General features: G+C 39.6%; 3 protein-coding genes across 13 annotated transcripts; 2 read left to right on the top strand and 1 right to left on the bottom strand.

Moving 5' to 3' along the window:
- Window positions 1-325: 325 nt before the first annotated feature.
- Window positions 326-2,670, top strand: LOC140773443 (uncharacterized). 6 transcript variants are annotated; one of them, XR_012106476.1, is made up of 6 exons: window positions 326-531; window positions 627-832; window positions 1,160-1,274; window positions 1,378-1,485; window positions 2,155-2,264; window positions 2,388-2,670. XR_012106476.1 is itself a non-coding variant. In XM_073116002.1 (4 exons), exons 1-4 carry the CDS (start codon window positions 393-395, stop codon window positions 2,505-2,507), a joined length of 573 nt encoding a protein of 190 aa, XP_072972103.1. In that variant the 5' UTR covers window positions 326-392; the 3' UTR covers window positions 2,508-2,670. The 6 variants fall into 6 exon arrangements, 2 of the variants coding, with proteins under 2 accessions (XP_072972103.1, XP_072972104.1); XR_012106473.1 differs by lacking the exon at window positions 1,160-1,274; XR_012106474.1 differs by lacking the exon at window positions 1,160-1,274 and having other exon boundaries at window positions 2,147-2,264.
- Window positions 2,671-3,240: 570 nt separating this feature from the next.
- On the bottom strand, window positions 3,241-6,054 carry LOC140773440 (tubulin alpha chain). Of its 2 annotated transcripts, XM_073115995.1 has the most exons (5): window positions 5,854-6,054; window positions 4,666-4,900; window positions 4,214-4,584; window positions 3,666-4,126; window positions 3,241-3,583 (listed from the first exon to the last, which is right to left on the bottom strand). In XM_073115995.1, exons 1-5 carry the CDS (start codon window positions 5,944-5,946, stop codon window positions 3,286-3,288), a joined length of 1,458 nt encoding a protein of 485 aa, XP_072972096.1. In that variant the 5' UTR covers window positions 5,947-6,054; the 3' UTR covers window positions 3,241-3,285. The 2 variants fall into 2 exon arrangements, with proteins under 2 accessions (XP_072972096.1, XP_072972095.1); XM_073115994.1 differs by having other exon boundaries at window positions 3,241-4,126; window positions 5,854-6,053.
- Window positions 6,055-11,130: 5,076 nt separating this feature from the next.
- Window positions 11,131-15,124, top strand: LOC140773442 (binding partner of ACD11 1-like). Of its 5 annotated transcripts, none has more exons than XM_073116001.1 (3): window positions 11,131-11,149; window positions 11,912-12,033; window positions 14,431-15,124. In XM_073116001.1, the coding sequence occupies exons 2-3, from the start codon at window positions 12,013-12,015 to the stop codon at window positions 15,016-15,018; spliced, it is 609 nt and encodes a 202-aa protein (XP_072972102.1). In that variant the 5' UTR covers window positions 11,131-11,149; window positions 11,912-12,012; the 3' UTR covers window positions 15,019-15,124. The 5 variants fall into 5 exon arrangements, with proteins under 5 accessions (XP_072972102.1, XP_072972098.1, XP_072972101.1 ...); XM_073115997.1 differs by lacking the exon at window positions 11,131-11,149 and adding an exon at window positions 11,191-11,286 and having other exon boundaries at window positions 11,365-12,033; XM_073116000.1 differs by lacking the exon at window positions 11,131-11,149 and adding an exon at window positions 11,262-11,286.
- The last annotated feature ends 62 nt before the right edge of the window (window positions 15,125-15,186 follow it).

The following is a 15,186-nucleotide window of genomic DNA, read 5'->3' as shown; positions in this document are numbered from 1 at the left end:
ATAAAAATATTAGAACAAAATCACCTTTTAGCCTATTCATATTCCATCACTACCTTTATTTTTTATGGATTCGGTGTCCATCTTGCTTAAATATTTAAGGAACAAAAACATATATCGGATAAAATCTCCAGCCACATTGGGCTTAAAAATGATGGCTTTTCTTTTATGTTAGATAGCCTTTTATTTTTTGGGGGTGTTAGAGTTAGTAGAAAGTGTGTTTTAATTCTAAAACAAATTTAAATAATAAAAATATATCGTGTAGTATAATACTACAATGGTCAAAGCCTCTATAAATATTAGTCCAAATATCACTGTTCCGGCCACGTCCCCTTCGGTCGCTTCACTTCGAGTGGAAACCCTAGTCCTGACAAAAAAAAGAAGTAGCAAAAAGGATGGCCTCTCTACATCTCGCCAGATCTGCCTTCTCGCCGACCCTATCCCTCCGGTACACCTCCCTACCTCGCCGCCGCCATTTCGCCGGCGGCGCCGTCCGCTGCCGCCTCCAGGAGAGCGGCGGCGGCGAGTACAATGGTAGGCTTCATCTTCTTCTCGCATCTCTGCCCTATATTTGGAAAATTTCCTCCATTTTCAGTTTCCCTTTCCTTTTTGGGATGTGTGGGGTCCAGGGGAGGAGCCGACGGAGTCGCTGTTCATGAAGGAGCTGAGGAGGAGGGGGATGGCACCGACGTCGCTGTTGGAGGAGGAAGTGGAGGCGAAGGAAGAGATTGATGAAAGGAGGAATAAGAGGAGTGGGATGGCGTCGGTGGAGTACGAGCAGAGGATTTCAAGCCAGAGGGAGAAATCCACGGCTCTCAATATTGAGGGCATAGAGGTTGGCTTTCTGTTGTCCGACTTGTGATATTTTTAGATTAAATATGTGATTTACTTTCTTCTAGTTGAATTTGTTCGTGTTGTGAGTTATATTGGAAATATATAGGTTAGTTATTGGTTATGGTTGTACTTTTTTGAATTGGGTTTGCTCGGTTAGGTTGGATTCACAGATTTAACAAAATGCTGCTCATATAGAGAAAAAGCAATGGAGGACTGTGTATGAGGAAATCATAGAACACAAGTATCTGGAAATTATTCCTAGTTGACATGAGGTTGCTCAGAAGCATCACTAATTGTTAATCAATCTCATTTTTGTTTTGAATAGCAGCTAGATCAAAGAGGAAAACGTATAGAGACATGCATGATGCCTATACATATCTGTATTTCCTTCGAAGGTTGAAATATTTCACTTACCGTGTTGAATTATCTTGTTTCTGGTTGAGGTATTATTTTCCTTGATAATTAGTCCACTCGTCTGTACTATTTATTCATGTAACTGCTGTTATCGTCGACATAGAAGATGCTAATGGATCTTGTTACCTTCAGGGATTAGTTCCACGGGCAAAACTGCTCTTATCTATCGGTGGCACATTCATTTTGGGATTTTGGCCTCTAATGGCTGTTATCATTGCACTATTTGCAGCTCTATACTTTGTAAGCCTTCGTTACCCATTTCTTTACTTTGTTTCATACTCTCTACTTTTGTCGAGCTCCATTTATGAGAAACAGCATGCCCTCACAAAAAAAAAAATATGAATCCCCTTCTTCCCTTCCCTAATCCAAAAATGAGTCCACCGCCTGCCTGCCTGGCACTGTATGGGTATAGGTATGGCGTGCAGGCCAGCCCCCCTTGGATTTTAGGTGAAATGATGTGCTTCTATGTGAAAGGTGTAGGACAACTTGTAGTTTTCTCCAAATATGTTGGATGCTTCATTATAGTACATAAGCATGTGAAATTTATTCAGAACTGAACTAAATTTTTGGCTACATGTTGATAATGGTAAGTGACCAGGCAAGTATTAGTCCTCAAGGTTTTCTGGGTCTCCATGAATAATAGATAATAACTATAGAGAAATGTGTATTTGCCCCTGACTTTCAACCTACTAGTCATCCGGAATTCATTTCCATATTAATTGAAATCATAGCAGACTGCAAATGAATGAAATTTTACAAAAGTGGAGATGGAAAAGTATTTGTCTTGATATTATCAGTTTGAATTTGACCTTAACCTTTTTCTTCCTTTTTAACCTTAATTATTTTTTTCCTTTTCTGTTTTTGCCATCTAACTTGCATGGTGAAGGATCTACTTGTAAAGTAATGCAGATAATTGCAGATACGTACACAATATAGAACTCGTAATAAGGACCTTGCTGAATGTTTCAAACTTATAATAAGAGTGTACCAATTCATCCCAGTGATCTTCAATTTAACTGGCAAGTGTGAAAGTAATGTTTTATTGCTGTCATATTACAGATCCTCTCCATTGAGGGCATCTTGTTTTTCTTAACACAGTTTATCTTCTGTCAATCAGTCATAAAAGCTAGTCTGTTTTGCAGTATTTTGGGCCAAGTTGCGTGCATGACGGTAGCAAGATGCCACTAACACCAACATACATTGATCCACATACACTTCTGGAAGACGAAAGGTTATCTCAACTCACTCCCAATGTGAACTGAATTGCTGCATTATTTAATCTGAGACTGTCAAATGATATAATGTACCTGTTTCTTTTTTTATTCTTACTACCCCACATGTTGTAAATGTGAATCCAGATGTAAACTGAATTGTTTGACAGCTCCAGAGTAAAGTCTATAATGAACGTCACATACAAGTCCCTAATTATGGTCCATATATTCTTGCACACATTAAATCGCCAATACAGTGCAGTTTGAATATCTGTGTTTGTAACTCTTGCATAGGAGCACTTTTCCCCCGAGGAAATGCCCTTAAGCTTTAAATATATTTGACATAATGAATCAGAACTTACTACTCCCTTTACAAAGATTACAGTTTAAAAACAGCACAAGTATACAACCCATATTGTGAAAGGAACTTTGTATCTCGAACATTAATATCATATAGTCGTGAGGGTCTTCTATGATGGGTGCTATTCTCCATGGATAAGGAACAAGCTTAGATCAAGGATACTGCGGTACAAGTGCGTCCCTCTTTCAATTGCACACTTGTGAATGGGTATGCAGGTATTGATTTCTGAAGAATATCAATACCATCAGGATGCAAGATAATAATGCCAACCACACCTTTGTCGGAGGAAATCCAAGCTGCCGGAGGCGATATCAATATTATGTCATGTATTCAGAAGGTACAAAATGCCGTGAATTTACACTTGTCAATCAGTCATAATTTCTGAAAGACAACTGCATGATAGCCTAAAAGTAAGAAATAATATCCGAGGCGAAGAGAAGAGATTCATATTAAGATATAGATGTCATACTACACCATCACCATAGTAGGAACAACATAACAAGAGAGTATGAAGACCAGAGTGTTCAGCAGGAAGGACGAGCCCACAAAAACAAAGCAACGGCACAAGCAAAAGTAAGAAGACACCGCGAAAGCAAAGAACACATGGTAAAGAAGCGCAGAATAAAAAAAAGCATCAGCACAACTGCCCAATGGCTCAGTACTCCTCACCCTCATCGTCCTCACCCTCACCAGATTCAGCACCGACCTCCTCATAATCTTTCTCGAGCGCAGCAAGATCCTCACGAGCCTCAGAGAACTCTCCTTCCTCCATACCCTCACCAACGTACCAGTGCACAAAGGCGCGCTTAGCATACATGAGATCAAACTTGTGGTCGATGCGTGAGAACACTTCAGCAACACTGGTGGAGTTAGAGATCATGCAGACAGCCCTCTGCACCTTGGCAAGATCGCCGCCCGGAACAACTGTGGGAGGCTGGTAGTTGATACCGCACTTGAAGCCGGTAGGGCACCAGTCAACGAACTGGATGGTGCGCTTGGTCTTGATGGTAGCCACAGCAGCGTTGACATCCTTGGGAACGACATCACCACGGTACATGAGGCAGCAGGCCATGTACTTGCCATGGCGAGGGTCACACTTGGCCATCATGGATGAAGGCTCAAAAGCGCTGTTGGTGATCTCTGCAACAGAGAGCTGCTCATGGTAGGCCTTCTCAGCAGAGATGACTGGAGCGTAGGAAGAAAGCATGAAGTGAATCCTTGGATAAGGAACAAGATTTGTCTGGAACTCAGTGACGTCCACATTTAGTGCACCATCGAACCTCAAGGATGCTGTCAGAGATGAAATCACCTGCATGGAAGCAAATGCCAAGTTAGAAAAAAAAAAAAAAATTTAATGCAAGGAGCCCAAATAAGAGTTCTGCAAGATGCTGCAGACCTGAGAAACCAGACGGTTGAGGTTGGTGTATGTCGGGCGTTCGATGTCAAGAGAACGCCTGCAAATGTCATAAATCGCCTCGTTATCGAGAAGCACAGCGACATCAGTGTGCTCAAGCAGGGAATGGGTTGAGAGAACACTGTTGTAGGGCTCAACCACCGAAGTGGAGACCTGAGGTGAAGGGTAAACAGTGAAGCCAAGCTTTGACTTCTTGCCATAGTCGACAGATAGACGTTCAAGGAGAAGAGAGCCAAGGCCAGAGCCAGTCCCTCCACCAACAGCATTGAACACAAGGAAGCCTTGGAGGCCAGTGCAGTTATCAGCTAGCTTTCTGATACGGTCAAGGCAAAGATCAACAATCTCTTTACCAACTGCAAGAAGAAAAGGGAGGTTATTTCTTGAGAATAGATGGTATGGACGTACAAGAGACTTGGGAGGGAAAGAAGAATTACTGGTGTAGTGGCCGCGGGCAAAGTTGTTGGCAGCATCTTCTTTGCCGCTGATAAGCTGCTCAGGATGGAAGAGCTGGCGGTATGTTCCAGTCCTCACCTCATCAATCACAGTGGGCTCAAGATCAACAAAGACCGCTCGTGGAACATGCTTTCCTGCACCGGTCTCGCTGAAGAAAGTGTTGAATGCATCATCACCTCCACCAACAGTCTTGTCGCTTGGCATTTGTCCATCAGGCTGTGAAACGAAAAGCATATGTATGTTAATTGCAATGCCATTGCGGGCTGCAGGGAGAAAAAAGTTCTAGCTAAATCAAGTGGCAAAAGCTTAATACATGGAGAGAAACCAATAAAGGATAGAGGAATGGGAGATCAACAATGAACAAGGTATTGTGTGTGACAATCACTCAACTATACGACAATAAAAAGATTTTTCGAGAGGAGTGTATCTGGAGACCAATTTAAAGAGCAGCACCAAATTGATCTACATAAATGTATGAACCTTTGTGACAAGAATAAAAAGCATTATTAATCGGGAGAGATAACATGTCCAAACACATGACCGGCCTTCGTTATCCAATTAATTTTCAAATCACTAAGTGATTTTAAGTATAGATCTAGATTTAGAAGGTCAGGAAACTTGGATCTGCAGGACTACAGAGGATTTCTACGTAGCACCAAGATCCAAGGGAAACCTAATCCGAAAAACACAAGAACCAACGATCCAAAAGAACGGAGAGACAAAATGGCAAGAAACCAATAAGAGAATGGTTAACTAGAACAGATTATAGAGGATCTAACGAACGACGCGATCAAACAAACAGGAAAAAGAATAGAAGTGGGAAAAGTAATAACTATATCAGAACGAGGCAGATCTGAGAAAGAACATTGCAGATCCGAGAAATTACGGAATATAATCGGCGACATAAGAAAAAAAAACCACAGGTCTACAACAAAAGAAGCCAAAGAACACGTCCAGACAAGTAAAATGTACAAGGATGGGGTAAAACAAGGAGAAAACTAAATGATGCGACCCCCATTGCAGATCTGGACACGGAAGAGCAAAAGGAGACACAGATCTACGAAGAAGACGACCGCGAAACAGCATCAACCAACGAGATCGAGAGCAGATCACTGCAAAATAAGAAGAACAAGTAACGGATCTAAGGACGGGAGAAGAGATGATCGAACCTGGATGCCATGCTCGAGGCAGTAGAGCTCCCAGCACGCGTTCCCGACCTGGATCCCGGCCTGGCCGATGTGGATCGAGATGCACTCCCTCATTTTTCGTCTCCAAGGCGAGATAAAGAGCGACGGATTAGTAGGCCAAACGAAGAGGGCGTGTGTGAAGACGCCGTCCTGTTCTTCCTCTCCCTGTTCTCCTCATTCCCCCTGGAAGGCTATTTATAGGAGGAGGTAACCCGTACAACGGTGGAGCGGATGCGAGGATTAGCTACAGGAGCCAATTACAAGATGCCAGGTAAACCGGTTGTAGATTAGCACCGAGTAATCTTGATTATAACGGTACGTTTTTTTTTTTTTCCAGTTATTAAGAATTTTAATTTCGCTTAAAAGGGGAAATAATTTCGTCGTGTTTACACGAGCTTAATTCTATTCGGGCCACCCGCCTATTTTGGCGAGTTTATTTTAACTATTTTAGGTCCGCTCACCAAACCAGCATTGCAGCCAGAATTTTAAACTTATTTACGTAAATATATGACTTCTAGTTTACGTTGGTGCCAAGTGTACCTCAAAAGAGGATTTTTCGCTGGATATGGCGAAATTTATGCTACTTGTGTTTTCTTATCTATACATACTAAAAATGACACACAGAGAAAGCGATTTTTATATATGTACAAATTTTATCTTAGTTTATGTGGCATTCAGGTGGATTAATTACTCAACTAGTGGGTTAAATAAATTTGTTAGAGATAGCAACTCTGTTTGGCTAAAAGTTGAAATCAAGAAAGTGTTACTAATTTCATGTTTTTGACATGAATTTTTATTAACTTTGAGCTAAGTTTTAAGTGGAGTCCACACATTATTAATGATGGTTTAATGGTGGAATTAATTTAGCTCAAAGTGTACTTTATTGTCAAATATTCACTTAGTCAAATCCATGAAGAGAAGTGAATGAAAATTGGCTCTAAAGTGGGTATCATGGTAATGGAAAATAAAGAAAATGAAGTTTAGTACCATATTGGATATTTGAGAAATGTTAGTATGGTATATAAGTAATAAACTTCTTATGGGCTTTGGGCCCCAAAAGGGGTACCTATTTTGTGGGTAAAGGTTACTATGCAACTTAACTCACACACACGCGCGCCGCCCGGCTCGGCTCGGTTCGCATGCAAGTGGTGTGTCCCTTCGATAAACAGTTGGTTGAACTCGACCTAAATGGTGCATCCCTTCACAGTGTAACTGTAAATTAGTTTCTGATCCGAATTGGTGCATCCATTCGGTGATTTTGCATCTTTTCGTCAAGCCTGTTTACCTCTATAAATAGGCTGTCAGTCTGCATAATTAGATAGAACATCAGAGAAGAGAACTTGGTTCATTCCTTCTAGAGTCGTCGAGTCTGCATCTGAAAGAGAATACAACACAGTTCAGGTTCAATCAAGGCATTAGAAAGCTGCTTCCTTTCCAGTGCAAGGCAGTCGTTGTATCCTGGGAGACCGACGTCCACTGTTCCAGAAGCAATCGGTGGAGGGCGAATTGGTCTTAAGGAGATAGTGTCCAATACTAGACTCGACTATTCAGAATTCTATATTATGTAATCTGTAAGTTATTTATATTATTTTGATCGAATTTATTGTAACTCTTTGGAATCAGATTGTTACCGCCAACAGAAAAATATGACGAAGGTTCTCACTAGAGCGAGCCTATAGATGTTTCAACATATGATTTTAAACTTAATCCATTGGAGGTTGAATTTCTAACCTCTCATGGAAGAGATTCATTGGGCTCTTGTTTGGGTTCAATTTTTGAGGCTGTCGGAGAAATACTGGCTGGCTCTAAGATCTACTCATCACTGCTGCTTCATACATTGATAGTAGGGGTGAAAACGGATCGGATACGAATCGGATAGTGCTCAACCTATATCCGGATCCGTATTTTTAGTTCGGGTACGGATTCGGATACGAATATTGGACGGATAGCAAAATGTAAAACCACATCCTAACTAAACGGATACGGATAATTTTCGGATAAAGGATCGGATCTTAAACGGATATTAATTAAATTTAAAATAATTATAATATTTTATTTAAATATAATTAACACAAAATTATTAAGAGTTTTACAATAAATAATTTTTTTGTATGTCAAATATATAAAATTAGAGAAATTAATCTCTATAAATAATATATAATGTATTATTAGTAATAATATTAATACTTACTATTTAAATAAGCAAACTAAAAACTGTAAATCATTTAAAAAAATATGCGGATAAACGGATATCCGATATCCGTATCCGAATCCGAAAAATTTATCCGACCCGTATCCGAATCCGTATTCGAATTTTTTTCAAAAATTCTATCCGTATCCGAATCCGAATCCGAATCCGAGTCGGATAGAAATTTTTTATCCGAATCCGATCCGAGTCGGGTCGGAGTTAATCCGACCCATTTTCACCCCTAATTGATAGGCCTCCAAAAGTTTATGCTTATATTTTGGCACCCATGTGTGGTAGGCTTTTTAGGGTTTGTATTGAGATTGATTTGTCTACCCTTTTAAGTAGTCCATGGAGGTGGAGATGCCGGGAGATAAAGATCTTTTAGGCCGTGTCTTATAAAAATCTCCCTACTACCAATTTTAGGTGTGATCGGATTGGCCACAATTTGGCTCCTTTTGTTGCTCCTACTATTTTAGAGATTGAGGGTTGTATCAGTTGGTTTAGCCCAATAGAACCGCACTTTGTCGAAGGACCACGGGACCTCTACTATTGCCCCTCTTATTTCTTCCTTGAATGCTTTCACTCCTTAGATGAAAGTCCCAAAAAGGGTAGGCATTTTCATTATTTTAGTGATTACTTTAGAATTGTTTGTGGCATAGGGTCTACCCTATCGACGAAGGTGGTAGAAGGCGGCGATGGTAAGGTTATGATCAACAACATAAATATTGATATATCGAATCCACTATATTTTCATGGCATACATACTTAGATATAACTAAAAAAGATCACCATATTCACATAATAATAATGACCATGCTATACAAAGATTCAAAAAATAATTCAAGTGCAAATTGTCAAACTTAGATATAATAAGAAAAACTAACATTCCAAAATGACTATCAATTTCACTACAATTTCATGACATATATGCTTAGATATAGGCTACCTTCTAGCTAGCTCGTGAAATCTTAGATAAAAAAAAAAGGATCACCATGTTCACAAAGTAATATTAAACAGAAATATAAGTGTCATGCAATAGCGAGTCTTCATTGTTGCTTTACTAGAACAAAAAGAAAAATGTCTGGTGAAAGAATCATAATTTCTCCATAGCAGGCAAAATATTTCTTCAATAAATTTTTCACAAAATATTCAGAAGCTATAGTCAACGACCCTTACCTCCAACTTTTTCAGTAATGTTGATATCATCATCATCATCACCACCACCACTACCACCAAACACTTCTTCGACACAACTCATATTCAAATTCTACACAAATCAAGAGCATTAGTGAACGACAAACATAACACAAGGAATGCACAGGTTAGTCTAGAGGAGAAACTAATATCTTAATTCCAACTAAAATCATGCTATGTGCAAGTGCTAGAAATTGCTCTAGACACACAACTTACTTTTATTTTCTTTCTCATCAACTAGGTAGCAGAGATCAAGGAGGAGTGATACCTGCCGACAATGGTGGTGATCGAAGGGTTCAATCTGCTCTAACATTAGCAGAGAGGGTACTGTGAGATGTTGAAGGAGAAGAGAAAGGAGGTGAAAGCATGGTGTACCCCAACACGATTCATCGAAGAGAGTAGGGGGGAGAAATAAGGATGGCATTGGACTATCAGAGTCATCGAAGTTGTAGGATGTTATGGAATGAATGTCCGCTTCCCGATCTGGATCGATTGCAGGAAAGCAACCTGCACAGCCGAGGGAAACTATTCACCAGATATTTTATCATAGTCGATATATTACGAAACTAGGGGTGGTCGATCCATAACTTCCCGATCTACGTTTTTGGTATTTATTTCCTTCGTCGATTCTGATTACAACTGGGATGAAAATATACAAAAGTGGCGAGTGATGGTGGAAGGGATGGGTGGTGGTGATGATAAGATTAAGGATGATAATGGCAATCAGGGTGGATGGTTTGTAGAGTTTAGAGGATAAGGATGAAGCGGGAGAAGGGGCTGAGATCTCAAGAAGGAGGGAGAACTCGATAGACGAGGGAGGTTAGAAGATCATTGTCATCTAGATGGCGCACAGCTAGGGCTTCAAGGAAGGGGAAGAAAGATTATGGTAGAGATAATAAAAAGGAGATAGAACTCAATATTCACTCATCATAATCTTTTTGGTTGTCATTCACACCTTAAGAGGCTAACAAAACAAGCCAAAAATGATAATTATTAACCCTAGAAATAGTGAATTTTCGCTGATCGCGTTAGAATGCGGTTGAGCGCATTCGAACGTGTATTTCGCATTCTCTGTTGATGCGAATGTATGCAGGCGTTCGCACGCGGATGTTCGAACGAGGATGTTCGAACGAGGTTTACGCGTTTGAACGCACAAATTGCGTTTTATGTCAATGTGAATGCTTGTAGGCTTTTGTAAGGGCATTCGAACGCAACATACACAATTCTTATTTTTTTAAAATAAATAACTAAAAATAATAAGTAAAAACTCTCATAGGATGTATCTATGCTCGAGACGACTCGGTGAAGTCTGAATCACATTATAGGAGGACTAACTGGTGGAGTCGTGGAACAACGAGAGTCAACAGATCACTAGAGAGAGTAAGTGAGAGAAATGTGGACTGGTTTGAGAAGTAGGGTTTGAGGGTGAAAAGTTAGGGTAAGGTGTGGTAGGTGAGGGGTTCTAACGAATCGAGTTAGTTAAGGGTAGGAGGTTTATTAATATTGTATAATCTACGAGTAAATGAATATTCGATATTCGAATTTGTATTCAAACAGATATATTATACTCATATATAAATCCAGATATTCTAATAAACTATGATCCGGATCTATTTTTATATATAGGATGAATAAATTATTTTGACTCTTATCGGATCACAGGAGTCTAATAGCGAGTCGGATCAGATCCGTTTTCACCCCTAGTTAAGGCCCACATAGGAGACTCATCTCCTCGTTCTTTACTGTGCCTCGGGAGCCGATCAAAATCTCATAAAATCTCACAATAGGCTCCTTTCAACATTAATTCATCTAACATCTCCTTCAGGGCTAGAAAATCTACTAACGTGGCCACCAACCTGGCCTCTTCGAGCGGTGTGCTTAGTCTTATCGTAGCAGGTATGAGCTCTGCATTAAAAAGTGGGGTACGGAACTCTGCCTCCTCCTTATCCTATCCAAAGTCAAAGGTGCTCACTCTTTTTGGCCTTTAATCTGAATGTTGTTGTTACTCTTGGAGAGGAGCTTGACCTTTCTAGGTTTGTTATGGTCTTTGACTAGAATATATTCCTCTCATAATTTTCATCACTATTCTCACATCCACCATTCCCTCGCAGAGAGCTCCAAAGCATCCTCTACCCTGCACAATTGTTCTCACCCAGTATCTGTCTGCCCTTCCCATAACCTCTCCGCACCACTTCTCCCCCTCCGAACTCCTCCACTGATCATGAGGCTGGTCTGTTAGGTGGCATCGATTTTGACCCTGGTTTGTCAGCATGCCCTTGGGTCTAACATAGAAATGATGGATGAACCTCCGGACTAGGATCTTGAACTAGAACCACTTGCTGCCTTCTTGCATCAAAAGAAAGTCCTAAACTTTTTGGGGTCAAGGTTTTGGAGCTGTCCAGGCCTAGAGAATGGAAGGGCGTTCCTAAGCCTCAACAAGAGTAACCAAACCAAGTCAGATTGAAGCAGATGTGACCTTGCTTGAATCCCTTTCTCAAATGGTTGTTTAATGTGTGTAATATTTTGAAATTGTCGTGGGCTGACAAAAAATGAGGGTCATATTTCTCTTATAAATTTCATGAATTTTCATCCGCCTGATACAATAATTATGTTCGAAACTCACACTACTAATCGGAGGTTTGCTTTGGTATTGTATAGGATGAAGCCCACCTGGGAGGGGGTTGCTGGTGACATCATGATTTGCTCGAAGGCTAACAAGATGAAGTTCATTGCCATCTTTTCCTTTGATCAGGTTATGCATGATGTTGTCTTTGAAACTGGTAAGGACCCTTGGCTTCTCACTACTAGCTAAGCTAACACTATAGCCGTAAATAAGAACTAGATATTATCTGAGCTAAGTGGACTTTGCTAATTTGCCATGGTTTGTTGCTGGGGACTTTAATTGTATCTAATTTACTATTGGGAAGCTTGCAATTTAGTTTGACTTGACAAAGTTTTTGGGAATGCTAGTTTCATCTCCATGTTTTTTAAAATTATTTTCAAGTCACTTGGCTCGCATTGCATTTGATCATGCTCCTCTGTATATTTCCTTAGGAAACTAGCTTATGGTGGGCAGAGCTCCTATTAAATTTGAATGGTTTTGGTTTAATTATCCTTCTAGGTTTCATTGTAACTTCTCTCTCATTCGAATTTCTCTGCACTATTGGAACAAGGTCTTCCTAGGTCGCCTTGAGTCAAACCTAAATTCTATTAAATCTCAAATTATTGTCTTGGAATGTATGGAGTTATCCTATAGTCTCCCCTCTTTTGAGAGTAATCACCTTACTTTGTTAAACTACAAGGGTAATGTCTTTCTCAGACAGATCTGTGCTAAATAGCAGAGTAAGTCTAGAGTTACCTTAGCTTAATGGAGAGACTCCAATAGCTCTTCTTTTTCATATGTCCCTCAAAATTAGGAGGCAGGGAACCATGCCATTTTTGTCTGCAGTCAGGGGATGTGATCAATTCTGTTCGTGGCATTGAGATTAAATTTTCAAATTTTTTATAAAATTCTTTGGTGTAAGGATATCAGAGGACCTCATGTCCTCATACTGAACAATGATTCCTTGTCTTAGGATAGTTTGCAATGATGATTTTGTAAGCCCCGACTAGGGGTGAAAACACCCTACTCGCTAACCAATCCAATTCTGATCGGATCCAGATAAATTTTTTATTATCTCATTTGGAAATGAATAGAATTTTTGAAAAAAAAATCCGCATATAGATTCGTATATGGTTGGATATAATTTTCGGATTTAGATATGGATATTGGATATCCGTTTACCCGCATATTTTTTTTTAATAATTTACAGTTTTTAGTTTGCTTATTTAAATCGTGAATATTAATATTGTTACTAATGATGTGTTATATATTATTTGTAGAGATTAATTTTTTTAATTTATATGTCTTTGACATACAAAAAATTATTTTTTTAATGAAACTCTTAATATTTTTATGTTAATTATGTGTTTAAAATTCGATCAATATCTGTTTAAAATCTGATCCTCTATCTGAATTATCTGTATTCGTTTAGTTAGGATATGATTATAAAGTTTGCTATCCGTCTAATATCCGTATTCGAATCTGTATCCAAAATAAAAATATGGATCCAGATGTGGGTTGAATATTATAGTGTCCGTATTCGATCCGTTTTCACCTCTAGTCTTAGACATAGGCAAAAGAAACCTTTTGGTCTATGCCGGAAAGCTCCTAGCCCGAATGGTTACCTGATCAAGTTTTACAAACATTATTGGGATATTTTGGGTGTTGATCTGGTTATTTCTATCATTCATTCTAGCATATTGGCATTCTTGCATGGACTTGGGGTCAAAACTATACCACCCTTATTCCAAAAAAAGAAAATGCTACTAGGTTTGTAGACTATCCGCCTATTTTCCTTTATTTGTGGTTGGACCTGAGATTTTATTATTGACATACATATACATGATAACATTGCTTTAGCTTAACTCGCTGTATACATGCTCCCGAGAATAATATCGATATTATCATGCAAAAGATTGACTTAAAAAGAAGGCTCATGATTGGTTAAATTAGGAGGCTATTACTGAAACTGTGTTGTATGGTTTCCCTACTATTTTATGTGTTGAATTTATGCTTGTATTACCTTCATATGCTTTAATGATTAATGCCTACTTTTGAATGGTTTAAGGGTAAAAGAGTCACTCTTCAGGCATTGACATATTTCTAGAAGTACATATATTTTCGGATCTTACATTTGCTTAGTGAATCCTCCCTTTTCAAAACGAAGAAAAATAAATTTATCATTTCCATTGCCTCTTCTCCCAAATATAATGTACATCACTTTCTATATGCCTTAGTAGTTAGTCTGTGTGATAGATACAAAGGATTTAGAGACAAATTCTTTAGGTAAAGAAACTTAATCTTTTGTCTGAGAGATCTCAGTCAGAAATCTTGAAAGAGAATAAGATATCCTTCTTTGTCCTGCTAAGATATAGCACAAGAATGAAATGTTTGTGAAACAATCTTTAATGTTATCAATTCTTGAGAACAGGAGGAAACATTGTTAAAAAAATCTACCTGCAATTTAATTTGCTCTTTTATGAAATGTAATCTATGATACATGAAAGAAATAATTCACCTTAATCTATGTCAATATAATTCTTCAACTTCTTTTCTTCTTCCTTATGTGCAAAAGGAAGGGAGTCTCTCGACTAGTGAATCTGCAGTCAGGAAGGCGGAGGACGTAGGGAGCAGCATGCTGGCCAAGGGCTTTGTCCTCAGCAAGGACGCGCTCAAGAGAGCCAGATCTTTCGACGAGCGTCATCACCTCCTATCCAACGCAACTTCCAGTGTTGCATCTCTAGATCGCCATATTGGTCTGAGCGAAAAGATCTGCATGGGGACAGCCATAGTCAGCGGCAAGGTGAGGGAAGTGGACAAGCTCTTCCAAGTGTCAGGGATCACCATGTCTGCACTAGCTGCAGCTGAGCAGAAGGCCAGCATTGCGAGCTCAGCCATCATGAGCAACCACTACATGTCGACCGGAGCATCATGGGTCTCGACTCTGCTCGGTATGGTGGCCAAGGCAGCTGGTGATGTGAGTTCAATGACTATGGAGAAGGTGGAGAAGACTGAGGAGGAAAGGAAGGAGATTATTTGCAGAGAGAGGAGAGGAACGGTGAGCGACTTTGCGGAGCTTCACCTCAATGGAGCATTCCCAGGGGAACCTGCCACTACTGCTGCAGTGGAGATGGTGGATGAGCAGAAGTTCCAGATTTTATGAAATAAGGTTTGTTTGCTTTCACTACCTAATTCATTTGTTCGTCTCTCTGAATACGATAATTCCTTAACCTCTATGCTTCAAAAAGATACCGTGGATGTTCTAGACAGCCCACATCTTTTCCTTTTCTTGATTCACTTCTTCATGCTCCTGTTGGATTTTTTTCTCTAA

This window comes from Typha angustifolia, chromosome 13, assembly GCF_048772165.1.
Source record: "Typha angustifolia cultivar Huaian chromosome 13, ASM4877216v1, whole genome shotgun sequence".
In the NCBI taxonomy this organism is placed as follows: Eukaryota; Viridiplantae; Streptophyta; class Magnoliopsida; order Poales; family Typhaceae; genus Typha; species Typha angustifolia.
The sequence above is the reverse complement of the archived record's forward strand: the minus strand, read 5'-3'. Positions and strand labels throughout refer to the sequence as shown.